The 17,109-nt window shown below is 30.7% G+C and overlaps 1 protein-coding gene across 8 annotated transcripts in view; it reads right to left on the bottom strand.

Annotated features, from left to right (window-relative positions):
- Positions 1-17,109, bottom strand: part of LOC137645814 (uncharacterized) — a 605,492-nt gene that overhangs the window by 525,626 nt on the left and 62,757 nt on the right. For 5 of the 8 annotated variants that reach the window (XM_068378775.1, XM_068378771.1, XM_068378777.1 and 2 more), the window contains exon 2: positions 281-1,090. In XM_068378775.1, coding sequence (XP_068234876.1) covers positions 281-541 — 261 coding nt within the window. In that variant the 5' untranslated portion in view covers positions 542-1,090. Of the gene's footprint in view, positions 1-280; positions 1,091-9,440; positions 9,537-17,109 lie in introns of those variants that run through there. The other 3 variants (XM_068378772.1, XM_068378774.1, XM_068378779.1) reach the window with 3 other exon arrangements.

The raw sequence follows: 17,109 nt of genomic DNA, 5'->3' as shown, positions 1-17,109 counted from the left end.
CCCCAGCAGCAATGTGTATATAAAATATGCTTTAAAAATCAAGGTATCAATTATATTAGGAATTCTGACATCTATAAAGATACTTTAAGGTTAGTTTAATTAGGACAAAAAAAAAACTACACCAGCATATAAAGATCCAACGTACAAAGATTATTGCAACATGCCACATAGCAGAGTTCATCATATACTTCATTCGGTTAATAATAGCTATAAAATTGTAATTAAGAGGCTGGCAAAACAAATTTCTAAAGGAACTACTTATGAGACAGATTTGACTTACCTGTTTCTTTTTCTTGTGCTTTCCACAGGACAATCTCTCCGCCAGGTTTGTGAGGAGACCGCAAAACGAGGTGACGGCACTTTGCCTGCTGACGTCGCTTGCCGAGGAGCTGTCTCCTCCAATGACCACCGTGCCTCTTCCCCCATCTTCTCCTCCTCCTCCTCCTCCACCTGTGTTCCTCCTTTGCCCTTGCTCTTCGCCCCATTCATGATCGTTAGGTGCGTTAGATGGGCCACTTCCCATCAACTTCAGACAAGGCATGGTGACCGGAGGAAAGATGGCCTGGAGTCAGAGGTGATAATTCGGTGGCTGATATCAACTGAGAGAGTTTTAGCGGCACTCATAATTGGGGGGAGGAAAAGCACACACGACGGGACCTTATGGCACTGATCAAGTTACCTGCAATTGGCCTTTTCTTCTTGAGAAACCTTCTTTCCATATTTTCCTTAGCTTTAATACACAAACACTTAAATTACAGCAATAATGACACCACACTGAGACACTATAGCACGATACATTGGAATAATGATTCTACGAAATAGAGAAACAGTATGAAGCTACATCTGTAACACTTATTTCCTTCTGTCGATTGATTATCCGGTGTGAAAAATTCCACACCATTAAAAACACGTTATTTTCTCAATTTAACCACTCTTTTTTTCATGTCATTTTCCTTTGCATTAAGGTAATACCTTAGAGTTTCAAAATAGGTACTGTTTGTAGTCCCCTTAATAAATGGCTTTTAAAGTTTACATTTACCTAGGTAATTCTTTTTTTTTTCTTTATCCACAGACTTGGTTACTCAAAACCCTAAACGTGAAGAAGAAACTTTATAAATGTACCATAAAAATAGCATATCTTAAGGATAGTGTACATCAAAGCATGTTTGTAAATCACTATAAAAGTTTGGTTTGATATATATATATATATATATATATATATATATATATATATATATATATATATATATATATATATATATATATATATATAAGTGTATTCTTACTAATGAGAGCTTTAATAATTAGGAGTTTGATGAAGACAATTGGATAAAACGCATCAGACAAAAAAAAAAAAAAAAAAAATAAATAAATAATTACATCACTTTCTAAGTATTTATTATAAATCATCGACTCTACGTTTATACACATTTAAATAAGCGATTTTTATTACTTAACATACCTCTCAAAACTATTAATCAAAACCAATAACAAAAGCTAAAAGGAGATTTATAAAAATAAGCTGACTAAATATTATAAAGAGAGGAATATAATACATAGAATTTAAAAAGGATTTTTTCTTAGCCACTCTTTCACCTAGCATTTATGATTTATCAGTGTTGCTTTAATTGTATATTTGGCAACGAAAGTGACACAGTTTTCAAAATAATTCCAGCATTAGGGATGCCTTTACATTTTTTGGAGGTTATCTTCTAATAAAATTATAAGAGAGAGAGAGAGAGAGAGAGAGAGAGAGAGAGAGAGAGAGAGAGAGAGAGAGAGAGAGAGAGAGAGAGAGAGATTTTGGACCACACTGAAATGTTGGAATTTCTCGTTTATTGAGACATTCAGAAAAAAATAATTTTGGAACAGACTGATTAAGTAGTTAATGCATAGGTTATCTTTCAAAAGCCTTTTCATTGAATTGTAAGTTGCATATGAAAGTATTTTTTTTCATAAAAATTTTTTTTCGGCAGAACTGAATTCATCCTTTTATTATTCGTGATTCTTCAAGTCACTGAGACAATGAACTACTCCATTCTCCTTTCTTGACACCCAAGAAATCATTATGCAGCAAAAAGTAAACTCTTTTCATCAATAACCCAGTCAGTCAGAATTATTTCCAAATAAACTTCGGGAAAATTCATAGTTGTGAAAAAAAAAAAAAACGTAATCAAGTGACATGGCGTTAATACAAAATCTAAATATACTTGGAAAAGTCATGCAATTATATAAAACGTTTCCAACAGATAATTTATCGACAAATATCAAAATTCCTAAATCACAGTATACAAAATTTATACGCCAAAAAGCCCAATTAAAAATATTTAATAAAAAAGCTATATCACAGCATTAAAATAATAAAACTAAATCCTTACTTCATAAATAATTTGTTTTGAAGCTACTAAAAATATCTTGTGTAAGAGAGAGAGAGAGAGAGAGAGAGAGAGAGAGAGAGAGAGAGAGAGAGAGAGAGAGAGAGAGAGAGAGAGAGAGAGAGAGAGAGAGAGAGAGAGGAACTTGGATACCTTATCTCATACAATTCACATTTCAAAAGATAAGATAACCGTGTCTGTCGAAATATCCAATACAATGGTGACCTTACCACGAAAGGTAGCTCGTTAGAAGTTAAACCAATTTTTACTAAATTCCTCTCTCCTTTCTTCTTTCTATATTAGTCTTTACTAAATTAGATACCATCTTTTAAACTTTACGAAAAGTGTACAGTAATTCTGTTTAATGAATTAAATTAAACAAAAAGTAATTGTAGATATATACAAACATACTCAATATATACATATATATATATATATATATATATATATATATATATATATATATATATATATATATATACATATATATATATATATATATATATATAATGTGTATGTGTTTGTGTCTATGCAAATGTGATTCTCAATTCAGGAATGTCACTTTCCTAAGTCTCGGCAAATACTTAGTAAATTAGGTCTTATGTTAGGTGTTTCTGTTACTGTTGAGAAATATTTCGAATTTAAGTCATCTTATAGGGCGGTCAAATACTTAGTAATCTTATAGGGCGGTCAAATACTTAGTAAATTAGGTCTTAGTAATCTTATAGGTCTTAGTAATCTTATAGGTCTTAGTAATCTTATAGGGCGGTCAAATACTTAGTAAATTAGGTCTTATGTTAGGTGTTTCTGTTACTGTTGAGAAATATTTCGAATTTAAGTCATCTTATAGGGCGGTCAAATACTTAGTAATCTTATAGGGCGGTCAAATACTTTGTAAATTAGGTCTTAGTAATCTTATAGGTCTTAGTAATCTTATAGGTCTTAGTAATCTTATAGGGCGGTCAAATACTTAGTAAATTAGGTCTTATGTTAGGTGTTTCTGTTACTGTTGAGAAATATTTCGAATTTAAGTCATCTTATAGGGCGGTCAAATACTTAGTAATCTTATAGGGCGGTCAAATACTTAGTAATCTTATAGGGCGGTCAAATACTTAGTAAATTAGGTCTTAGTAATCTTATAGGTCTTAGTAATCTTATAGGTCTTAGTAATCTTATAGGTCTTAGTAATCTTATAGGTCTTAGTAATCTTATAGGGCGGTCAAATACTTAGTAAATTAGGTCTTATGTTAGGTGTTTCTGTTACTGTTGAGAAATATTTCGAATTTAAGTCATCTTATAGGGCGGTCATTATGCTATAGTGAATGTCATTACATTCATCCAAGTATTTCTAGCGTCAACATTGAAAACATTCTATATTGCTGAAGAATGAAAGACAGAGCTTATCTGTACCGCCACCACAAAACCTCCTGCAATCGAATGATTGAAATTAAAATTAAAAGCCGTAAATATTGCGGCATAAACTCTATCTAAGTTTGGCACCCACTAAGTTGAGCATACAATAAAAAACAGACCAAATTTCCTAATTATGACAATATCCTTCCCAATAATTTCACATCAAGAGATTTGTCCAAAGAAGTGAAAGCTCCAAATCTTCGGATAATGGTGTCGATGAAGGTCCGTCTTTTCAGTGCATTTCCAATTGAAATCTGCTTCAGCGTTGATTATTTTATAGTTGAAAAATTTATCTTTCAAGTGTTTTACATCCTTCTTAGCTAGCTGAAAGGTTATGGTCCTATTACTTTATTAAGAATTGGAAGGCTTTCTTTGCCGACCTTCGCTACTGAAACAACAGAATTTTGGAGAAAATCGATAATTACATAGCTTTAATCAACAATAACACACAAAAAAAACACAAACACCCCCCCCCCCCACACACACACACACATATATATATATATATATATATATATATATATATATATATATATATATGTGTGTGTGTGTGTGTGTGTGTGTGTGCGTGCGCACGCGTGTTTGTGTGTATTGAAAATGAGACTGCTAATGTAACGCTTTCAAAAAGCTTCTATTAGCCTTAAGCCTTCAGTGGAATATTTCGTAATGACTGTCATCTTTAATGTAACGACTTACATCAACTGAGACACCTGGTGACGTCATTGAGCAATGATGTCATTACGACTGAGTAAAAAAGAAAATCATCGCATCTCATCGGCAAACTTCTTGTCATATGCCTAGTCCTACACCAAACACGTTTAATTAGGATAGTATTTAATATCTTTCATGTCAAATACTCTATTGGGGAAACGCACCATGAAATGACGTCGAATACACGTAACAGAACGACAAATGAAAGATGCAAGACACTTAGAGATCGTGATGAGGATTCGCAACCATGTTTTTTTGGGATTATTACTGATGTCGGCCAGGAGATAGGAAGAGGGAGGTACAAAAAGGTTACTGGTGGGAAATTCCGCCTCTCTCTCTCTCTCTCTCTCTCTCTCTCTCTCTCTCTCTCTCTCTCTCTCTCTAATGCGCAGAGCCTTTAATCGTATATAAAATAAAAGATTCCTGCGAGTCATTTTCTATTTCATATCAAAGTTAGTTGTTGAAAAATATTTTATCTCACCAATACCAATCAGATAATCGATTAAAGTCTCTTATCTGGTTATGGTAGGAAACCTATCAGAAAATTCCTGAATTTTATTTCTATATTCAGAATGATCCTATTAAAGAAAACAGCAGGGAAGGACAAAAATAGACTTGCTCAAACTGTATGATTACGAGACAATAGGTTAAAAGATGGCGTGAAAATAATACAGGACAAAAAGATGTCCTAATACATTGGAATAAATTTAGAAATATTGCTTCCAGGAATAATTAGTAATAATAATGATTTGATGAATCGAAAGCACGGTAGAGAACAATCGCTATGAGTTAGCGAACATTCATTAATAATTCAAGATCTTGTGAGCAGTTATCACGAAGGGTAACATGCAATGCTCTGAACTAGAGAAGTTTTGTTGACTCTACACTAAATTGTTATTGATAACAGTGGCAGATGCATAGACTCAGGCTTCAACAGAATTTTCTTAGTCCTAACAATATCTATGACAATTAACTATTAGATAGAGATCTCATTACGAGTTCAATTCAAGTCTAGGTCGAAAGAGAATTAATATTGGTTGCTAGATTTCCTTGTAGAAATCATTGTATGGTCGTGTGTATTTTATTTCAAGAGGTTATTATAATGAGTCTATTGGGCTCTCAAGTCCATGTAGTTATAATAATAATAATAATAATAATAATAATAATAATAATAATAATAATAATAAGAAGAAGAAGAAGAAGAAGAAGAAAAAGAAGAAGTAGAAAACATAAGATTAATCATCCACAGCGTGAACACTTACGAAGAATAGTTTTTCACTGAAAATATAGTGCACAGCAGTACCGGCAATGATAAGCCCAATTAATCGCTTCCACTAAGTCCTCAAGATATCGTCATTCACCGAATGTCAAACGACGCAACAGATGGGAATTACTTTCAGCGTGTACCGACACATACCAAGAAGACCAGTTGGCAAATGTTTTTGTTCGAGAGCGGACAAGTGTCTCCCCCACCCCCCTCACAGTAAAATACCGGAAAAAATGAGACGAAACACGTGTCGCAGTTGTTACTAACAGGAACGACAAACGAATTTACGAAAACAATGCTGGCTGATATATGAACATGAACAGGAATATTTGTAATAGGTTGTGTATATATACTAACAGTAAGGTTCCAAATATTTTCTATCCTGTGAGATTACTTACAATTCCAGACCTTGAATACAACGCAAAATTATATCTATCTATATATATATATATATATATATATATATATATATATATATATATATATATATATATATATATACTTGTATATATATATATATATATATATATATATATATATATATATATATATATATATATATATATATGTATGTATGTATGTATGATGTGTAGTCCACTGAAAACAATGAAAGGGAGAATGACGTAAGAGGGAACATACATGGTCTCATCCCGTCTCCACAGTTCTGCCTTGTATCTACGAACAATAATTGGTTTATAAATTATTGAAAACAGAAAAGTTCCAGAGATCTGTTAGTGCTTAATATTGATAGTAAGTATATATACAGTTACACAAGTTAAATCACAAGCACAAACATTACTCTCACACACACACACACACACACACACACATATATATATATATATATATATATATATATATATATATATATATATATATATATATATATATATATATATATATATATATATATACATATTTATATATATACATATATATATATATATATATATATATATATATATATATATATATATATATATATATATACATGAGAGAGAGAGAGAGAGAGAGAGAGAGAGAGAGAGAGAGAGAGAGAGAGAGAGAGAGAGAGAGAGAGAGAGAGGATGGATGAAGTAAAACAAAATTCCTTCTAAACCATAATGCTTTTATTTCAGATACTTATTGAATATAGACTACCGTATGCAAACAAGCTAAAAGCGGTGGCCAAGGCAATTACCATTAAAATAGTAGAATATTTATATAATCAAGTATTCTTTTTATAGAACCACAATATCCCAAAACGTATACTGTTTCGCAGTGCATGAAATGCAGTAAAACAGCGAAGTCACGTCTCCATAGAACTTCTTTTGGGATTCTTGTTGAGTGTGGAGTTTCACGATTTCACATACAGGAATAACTTTAGGATCTGGAATCTCCTGAGAAGATTATAGGATTGTCTGTATAGCCTTGAAAATTAAAATCCCTCAAATTTGATTACAAGACACTTAAAATTCTCAAGAAACGATCGCAAAAAACTAATATCCCGTTAGGAATGGACCAAATCTCTAGAATCTTATTGAGAATTATCTAAGACTTTAAGGCCAATCAAGGACTTATTGACTTTGGAATATCAAATGGAAGCGATATTGGTCAATTCCTAGCTTTATGATATAGCAAACGAGATGATTTAACATTGGAGTGCTAAAGATTTAAGATTTGCGTAATGTTAAGTGTAATTCAGACGTCACAAAACAGTTGCCGCACATTACCACGAATCACTACACACATGTAAGAACCTTATTATCTGTGAGATCTTCGGGAAATTTCTTTTTTATCTCTATAAGCAGATTAAAACTCCTTGATTTTTTTTTTTTTAATTCCTGTAATATCTAAGTAAAGAAGGACATTTAATGGATATCATCTCGTCATTCAATGTTGTTTCATGAAGCAATGTCCAATATTCATAAAATAAAAAGGCCTAAAGACCTCATTACCGTTAACTTGTGTTTTTATTACTTAGTTCTTTATTCAAATGAAAAATAATTGCGGCTTTTACGAATGAAGATCTAGCAGGATATTTCAGTACCAGTCATAAGTATAGACACCAGCGACTCAAATTTTTAAGGGCAGCTTATTTATACTAAAACCAGAAAAGCAAAAGTGAACACATAAAACAACCCTTCCACAAAATCCAATTTCTATAAGGATAGCCACAAATCAAATCAACAAACCAAGGCCAATACTTTGACTATATATATATGTGTGTATATATATATATATATATATATATATATATATATATATATATATATATATATATATATATATATGTGTGTGTGTGTGTGTATATATATATATATATATATATATATATATATATATATACATATATATATACATATATGTATATATATATATATATATATATATATATATATATATATATATATATACACACACACATATATATATATATATTTATATATTTACATATATATATATATATATATATATACATATATATATATATATATATATATATATATATATATATATATATATATATATATATATATATATATATATGTGTGTGTGTGTGTGTGTGTGTCTGTGTGTATATTTATCGTATAATGTAAGAACTAATGAGAATATCAATAAAACCTTGGTATTTGGAAGTTGTTTTCTGAACTGTAAAATGGTCACCGGGCCCAAAGGTTACACACCATACCTGCTGTAGCCTCCCTTTCCTCAAAACACATATTACCCCTCCCCCCAAAAAAAAGAAAAATAAATAAATAAAAAATCCTTTCCTCAAAACACATATATCAAAAAGAAAAAAAAAAAGAAAAAAAAAATACCCCAAGAAATTGACCTTATATTACATAAAAAAAGTACTGCCTAAGAGAATTCCCAGCTTAAAACCACACGGTAACAAGACTTCTCATTCCTTATACAAATGACTGCATTTTGCACTGAACGAAAGCGTACTGGGGTCGTAAACTTGTGGTACCTTACACATGCATATGCCCTGTGATGCGCCTTAACAACAAAAATGGCTGGAGCTGTTCTTTCATAGAAAGCATCGTCTGTACCCACACCTTCTTTTGTGCGTACCACAATGCAAGACAATGCAACGGTGACACATGAGCTCGATGTGGGCATCATGAACCCGATACCTCTTGGCAATCATTGGGCATCCGCGTGGGGGTCACTCCATGACGTCACGATGCAATTCCAAGCAATAAAAGTCGAACGGACATCAAAACCCACCGACAATAGACTAAGTCAGCTTCCAAATGACAGTTAGAGCCCCCCCCCCCTCTCTCTCTCTCTCTCTCTCTCTCTCTCTCTCTCTCTCTCTCTCTCTCTCTCTCTCTCACAAACGTACACACACATCACATGTAAGCTTGATTCCATTCTATAAACATCTCTATAACTACATTCTTGTTTCTTCTTTGTAGAAAGAGCAACGCCTATGCAGTTTCCAACATATAACAGAAAGTGTCCATTTACTTTCATACTAATCTAACAGTACAAAGAATTTGTCTTTCCTAAAAAAAAAACACTTAATTTTCTTGTCTCCATTATGATTATTTGTACCAACAAGAAGTTCGTTTTCATATATAGTTTCATTGTTTAATTATCTACTTCACACTAAAAAAAACAAATTAATAAAGCAGTCTGCAGCACATCCTATGAAAAAATCCTTTTTATACACATATTTCAATTACCTTGCTCAATGACAGGCGACCTTAACGTCAGTTCACTTTTAAAGGAGTTTGTCTACTATGTCACCAACATAATGCCATCTTACTTTCTGGTGATGAGACTTATGGAAAATACTTGAAACAATACAGACTGTAATCTAAGCTTATCAAATATAGTGTCAGGTGTTATCACCAATAATACATATCTTTCGCTTATAAAAGCATTTTTTACCTATCATTATAAACAAACATTTTAACTTGACAAGGCAGTGAAGTGTTTTCTACATAACTTAAGGACTTTTACAAACTTGTATGATAATATCAAACGATTTTCTGTTTTATCTTAAATATAACTGATAAAGATTAAGTAACGTTATTAGGTAGAATTACTAATTTATATTCATGGAATCGACAACAATATTTGGAGACATATTAGTGTAGATTTTCTTGTACTTGTGTGGTAACGCACAAAAGGTCCTTCAAAATAGATTTCCAGTAAAGGTATATATCTTTATGATTTTTATTTTTTTCAAGTACTTGGAACATAAGTTTACAAATCATATCCCAAATTCCTCATATTATTATTATCATTATTATTATTACTATCATATATATATATATATATATATATATATATATATATATATATATATATATATATATATATATATATATATATATATATATACATACATATATATATATATATATATATATATATATATATATATATATATATATATATATATTATATATATATATATATATATATATATATATATATATATATATATATATACCGTAAGTGTATGTGTAGAAACTGAAATTATATTGATTAATAACAATTTTAAGGATGCATATATTTTTTAATTTTGAGGTTGATCTGACGCACAGCTATCCTGGATAAATTCAGATACCGTATTAACCAAATTACCATAATTTTAATGGTATTGATTAATTAGTGTCTCTTTTAAACCTCCTTCGAACATCTTGCACAGAATGGGATGAAGGTCAGATAGACCTAGGAAATATCCTAATTGGTTTGTTGAATTATTGCAGCTTGTAAAGGGTACCTAGAAATATTATTACTATTATCATAAATTTTTCCATAAAGGCGGGAAAACAAGAATGTTATTCTTTTGTTATCCTTTTGGTCTGTTTTACCATAATATTTATGTCAAGCTGTTATGATTTCTAATTCCTTGCTCGCATGACTCAAATAAAATGGATCACTTTTTATACACCAGCATTTTACAAAAAAAAAATTATGCAATTCCTCTTAAGATAGTTTTCCATAAGATGTTCCCTTTTGTATCTCATAGTAAAATTGAATTTATACTGAATGTTTTTGTTCTCCGGGTTCGATAGACAACAAGCGAGTCAAATAAAATAAACAACGTGCCCTTTTTTATAAATTAGTTTCTTAGATATCTTTCATATGAAATACTTTACAGGTTTATTACAACAGGAATCTGAAATATGAGCTGAATAACAATTTCTTAATAATTTTACTAATATCTTAAAACTTTTTTATTCAAGTATGCATGACTGACTACACATAACAATCACAGGAACATTGAAGAGAATATGGGCATTTCTTTCTTAATGTGACATTCTGAAAAATATGGGGCAAGTCCAATTAATTGTTCATAATTTGCGTATACTCAAATTACACTGAGAATATTCATGTATAAAATTACATATACGAATATATATATATATATATATATATATATATATATATATATATATATATATATATATACACACACATATATATATATACATATATATTTATATATATATATATATATATATATATACACATACGTATGAATAAATATGTATACACTTAAATATTTGCCTATACGCATATAAACATTTATATATATATATATATATATATATATATATATATATATATATATATATATATATATATATATATATATATATAAACATACATAGGAATATGCATTTTATACACAGATGTTTGCATATGTATACATACTTGCACATATATATTATAAATATAAGTCATCATCATCATCAGCTGTAACTCGTCCACTGCAGGGCAAAGGCCTTAGATATGTCCTTCCAATCCCCTCGGTTTATGGTCTTTTTATGTCAGTCTATATCCGCAAATCTTCTTAGCTAGCCAATCCATCGTCTTCTCTTTCTTAAACTGCTCCTTTTATAATCTCTAGGGACCTATTCTATTATTTGTCATTCTCATTATATGTGCTGCCCATGTCCATTTTTTTTTTTTACATGTTGTTAGAATATCCTCTACTTTAGATTGCTCTTTTTCTGTCTCTTAGCGTTATTCCTATCGTTACTATTTCCATTACTCTTTAAGTTGTAATTAGCGTATGTTCTAAGGCTTTAGTAAGGCTTCAACTTTCAGAAACATAAGTTAATACTGGTAGGACCATCTAATTAAATACTCTTCTTTTTGGAGAAAATAGCATTTTAAACTTTATAATCTCATTTTGTTTACCAAAAGCTTCCCACGCTTATCCTTCTTTTAATTTCGGTCTCATGTCCTGGGGTATCATATAAGTATGTATGTATGTATGTATGTATGTACATACATACATAAATATGTATATATATATATATATATATATATATATATATATATATATATATATATATATATATATATATATGTATGTATATATATGCATATATATATACATATATATATATATATATATATATATATATATATATATATATATATATATATGTATATATATATATATATATATATATATATATATATATATATATATATATATATATATATATATATACACGCACACACACACGTATGTATATGTGGACATAGCAAATGTGCACCATGCGGTACTCCCAAACCATGATGGCGAGTTCCATTCAATTTCTTCATTTTTTTCTGTGTGAGAGTAAGTGAAAGATGACCCACGAAAAGCGTAAAAATCATTCTAAGAATTGAGATTACGGAAAAGTGTTCAAAGAAGAAATATTAAATGCAGTATCAGGGTCTTATATCTCTTTATCAGTTCCAGTTACTCTGCGATTTCTTCTTAATTTAGAAAAGTTAATATTTCGAAGTACATAGATTCAACATCTAATAAATTTTATTTTGATTACAAGCGAAAGACTGCTGCTTTTTCTATCAAAAGTCATCTAAGAAATTTTTCTCAGATATTCTACTTTCAAACCGCAGGATGACGGGATGAGTAGTTGGAGAGAGAGACGAAGTACAAAGATCTAGACAAGGATCTAGATTATTATTATTATTATTATTATTATTATTATTATTATTATTATTATTATTATTATTATTATTATTATTATTATTATTATTATTATTATTACTTGCTAAGCTAGAACCCTAATTGGAAAAGCAGAAGGCTATAAGCCCGAGAGCTTCAACAGGGAAAATAGGCCATTGAGGAAAGGAAATAAGGAAACTACAAGAAAAGTAATTAATAATTAAAATATTTCAAGAATAGAAACAGTTTACTTTTCTGCTTTATAATCAGTTTACTCTTCTTCTTTATAAACAGTTTACTTTTCTTCTTTATAAACAGCTTACTTTACTTGTTATAAACAGTTTACTTTTCTGCTATAAATCCGTCTATTTTCTGCTTTATAAGCAGTTTACTTTACTTCTTTACAAACAGTTTAATTTTCTTCTTATAAACAGTTATCTTTTATGTTATAAAAGCATTCTATTTACTTCTTTATAAGAAGTTTACTTTTCTACAGCTTAATTTTTTGCTATAAAAGCATCCTTTGTTTTTAGCTTTATAAGCAGTTTTATTTCCTGTTAATAAACATTTTACTCTTTTGCTATATAAGCAGTCTATTTTCTTGCTTTTAAGCAGTTAATTTTCAGCTTCATAAACAATTTACTTTTATGTTACGTAAGTTGTCTATTTTCTGCTTTATAAACAGTTTACTTTTCTGCTATATAAGTATTGTATTTTCTGCTTTATATAAAGTTTATTCTTATCATTTCTGCTATGTAAGCAGTTTACTTTCTGCTTTATAAGCAGATTACTTTTCTTCTTTCTAAATAATTTACTTTTCTGTTATATAAACATACTATTTTCTCCTTTATGAGCATTGTACTTTTATACTTTAGAAACAATTCACTTTTCTGCCAGGTTATATAGGCAGTCTAATTTCTGCTTTATAAGAAGTTAATTTTTTCATAAAGAGTCTACTTTTATGCTATATAAGCAGTATTTATCTGTTGTATGAGTAGTTTATTTTTCTGCTTCATAAAAAGTTTAATTTTATGCTATATGGGCAGTCTATCTTTACCTTTATACAGTAGGTAGTTTACTGTTCTGCTATTTAGAAGTTTAATCACTGAAGTCTCATATCACCTAAACACAGATAGATGATTTGATTTCATCATTTCTTATCAAAAGAAAAAGTCAAGACGTTGAGTTATAAGTTTCAGGTGTGCATATCTGACAAACCTGAAGTAGTCAATTTTACTTTTATCGGCGTTTCAAAAGTAAAGATTAAATGATAAGAACACAATCAAATAGAGCAAAGTGAAATATATCAAAGCCTTACTGATTCCGCCTTAAGGAAGGATAATTATCAAAACTGCTTCACCATACGTCAACTTTCTCTCTTTAACAAAATAAAGCCAAACGATGAGGCTTGATAGTGGTGAAACGCCAGCAACAGCTAATCGTGCTACCTGCCAAACAAGACTAATTTTAGTTTCTTAGTGCTGATACCCTGCATCAACATAACATCCCTTACTTTCAAGACTTGTTGCTTGCAAGAATTGAACAAAACTGGTATAAAGAGCAGTAAGCGATATCTTCTAAAATATATGATATTAATAGCAACGTGCATCTCACAGAACGCTCACTGATAACGCGTCATGATAATTGCCCGCTCATCAGAGCGTTGGCATGGAGGGACTGTTAGACCGAATACATTATCAGTCGTGTTCCCTTCTGACTAGATAAATGTTTGCAAGGAAGGAGTGCGAAATTGAAGATAAAAGTAAAGATGTTAACTGTACTTAAACTAATTTTACGAAGTTTGATTTTCTTTACCATTTAAAACCATCTATAATGATTACAATTTTGAATACAAAACACACGCATACATCGTACGCACATATAAATGCATATCTATATATCTGTATATATATATATATATATATATATATATATATATGTATATATATATATATATATACATATATATATGTGTGTGTATATATATATATATATATATATATATATATATATATATATATATATATATATATGTGTATATATATATATATATATATATATATATATATATATATATATATATGTATATATATATATATATATATATATATATATATATATATATATATATATATACACACATACATGTGTGTGTATATATATATGTATACATAATCCACACAAACACAGATTGAATCTGATAATTAGGCAATATATATATTTTTCTATTCATCATAGACTAAATAAACGCTGATAGAGGAAAAATAATAAATTGCTTCAATAGTATTTTGAAAGATATTAGGTTGGCCAGGGCACCAGCCGCCCGTTGAGATACTACCGCTAGAGAGTTATGGGGTCCATTGACTGGCCAGACAGTACTACTTTGGATCCTTCTCTCTGGTTACGGTTCATTTTCCCTTTTGCCTACACACACCGAATAGTCTGGCATATTCTTTACATATTCTCTGCTGTCCTCATACACCTGACAACACTTAAGATTACCAAACAATTCTTCACCCATGGGGTTACTGCTCTGAAATTTTTCAGTGGCAACTTTCCTCTTGGTAAGGGTAGAAGAGACTCTTTAGCTATGGTAAGCAGCTCTTCTAGGAGAAGGACACTCCAAAATCAAACCATTGTTCTCTAGTCTTGGGTAGTGCCATAACCTCTGTACCATGGTCTTCCACTGCCTTGGGTTAGAGTTCTCTTGCTTGAGGGTACACTCGGGCACACTATTCTATCTTATTTCTCTTCATCTTGTTTTGTTAAAGTGTTTATATTTTATATAGGAGATATTTATTTTAATGTTGTTACTCTTCTTAAAAATTTAATTTTCCTTTTTTTTCCTTTCCTCACTGAGCTATTTTCCCTGTTGGAGCCCCTGGGCTTATAGCATTGTGCTTTTCCAGCTAGGGTTGTAGCTTAGCAGTTAATAATAATAATAATAATAATAATAGATCATAAGCATCTGTACATAAATAATTTCCTATCACTAAGTCGCCTTGTCAGGTGCGTGTTACATATTGGAAATTGCGCACTGTTGTTGCACCCCCATTGCAACTTTAGTTTGATGTTACCAAAAGTTCCTAGGTCATATAAGACACCATTTTCACTTGTCATTTTTATTAGACCCTTTTGTAAGCGATGGGTCGGTTAAAAAGCCGATTCCATGGCTTTACATCGGTCAGCTAGGAACACTTTTCTTTTTCAAATGGTTGGATACGTATATATTTACATAACTGAAACAAAAATGATTATATTGTTTAGTTTATTTCTATGAAAATTCAATTGCTCTACCACGTTATGCTTAAATTTTTCTATTTTTAGGCGGAAAAGTCTTATTACTAGTATTTCTGATATATAGCCAAGTGTCATTCAATGTTTCTTTTATTATTACAATGTTTATAGCAGATTTCAGATGATTTCATAGAAAATATTGCACCGTCAGCACAAGCAAAATTGGTATCAAAATGGATTTTTGGTGTATCTTATATACTTTTATCATTATTCGGTGTATTCCATATACTTTTATCATTATTCGGTGTATTCCATATACTTTTATTATCATTCGGTGTATCTTATATACATTTATAGTCAGGAACCAGACTAGAAGCAGTGTTTGAGCCATGTGATATCTGTTTCTGGTAGCAACTCCGATCACAGTACAAAGTTGGACGAAACTTCGTGAGTGCAGAACAGCGCAAAGATGCTTTACACAGACATCTTAACAAACACTATGTGTAAGACCCTGCTGATGGTTATCATTATCCACGCTACCAGACCTCTACAAACAAGACCCCCAGGAAAAGACTGCTGAGAAAGATGAACCTTGAAACACTTGATCATTCATCTCAATGTCTGTCTATAAGAAAACATGAAAATTTTATGTAATCTATGACCGAGGAGTCAAAAAGGCACTTTTAGTAGCTGCAGAGCAAAAAGTTGATGGATACATTCTACTGAAAATAAGAGGAAAAGACCTGATTGCCACTGAGGTGAAACATCACAAAACATGCTATATTAGCCATACCAGTGGTGTAAAGAGAAAGATACCGAGGCCTGTGATGGATATGAATTAACCTTCATCCAGCTAGTGAGTATTGTGCATGAGAAGATTTTTGAATGTCTGGATGTCATGAAGATGACAGACCTACAGGACTTTTACATTGACCTGCTGCCAGATTTTGGTATCAATGGAATGAATTACAAGACTGAAATCTCAAAGCCAGATTGCAGTAGACTGTCATTCTGGCAGCCACAAAAATAGATTGAGACTGACATCGACTTCCCAAAGAATGTATCTATTAGTCAGGCAGTGGACGTAGCAGTTTCAGCAGCTGCCATGAGTGACGTTCAGCCAGTACCTGCATTTAGGTTGGATGAACCCAACAAGGTAAATCAAGTGTTTAGATATACACAAATTATCAGAG

The sequence above is a fragment of the Palaemon carinicauda genome, chromosome 8, assembly GCF_036898095.1.
Source record: "Palaemon carinicauda isolate YSFRI2023 chromosome 8, ASM3689809v2, whole genome shotgun sequence".
NCBI classification, from domain to species: domain Eukaryota; kingdom Metazoa; phylum Arthropoda; class Malacostraca; order Decapoda; family Palaemonidae; genus Palaemon; species Palaemon carinicauda.
The sequence above is the reverse complement of the archived record's forward strand: the minus strand, read 5'-3'. Positions and strand labels throughout refer to the sequence as shown.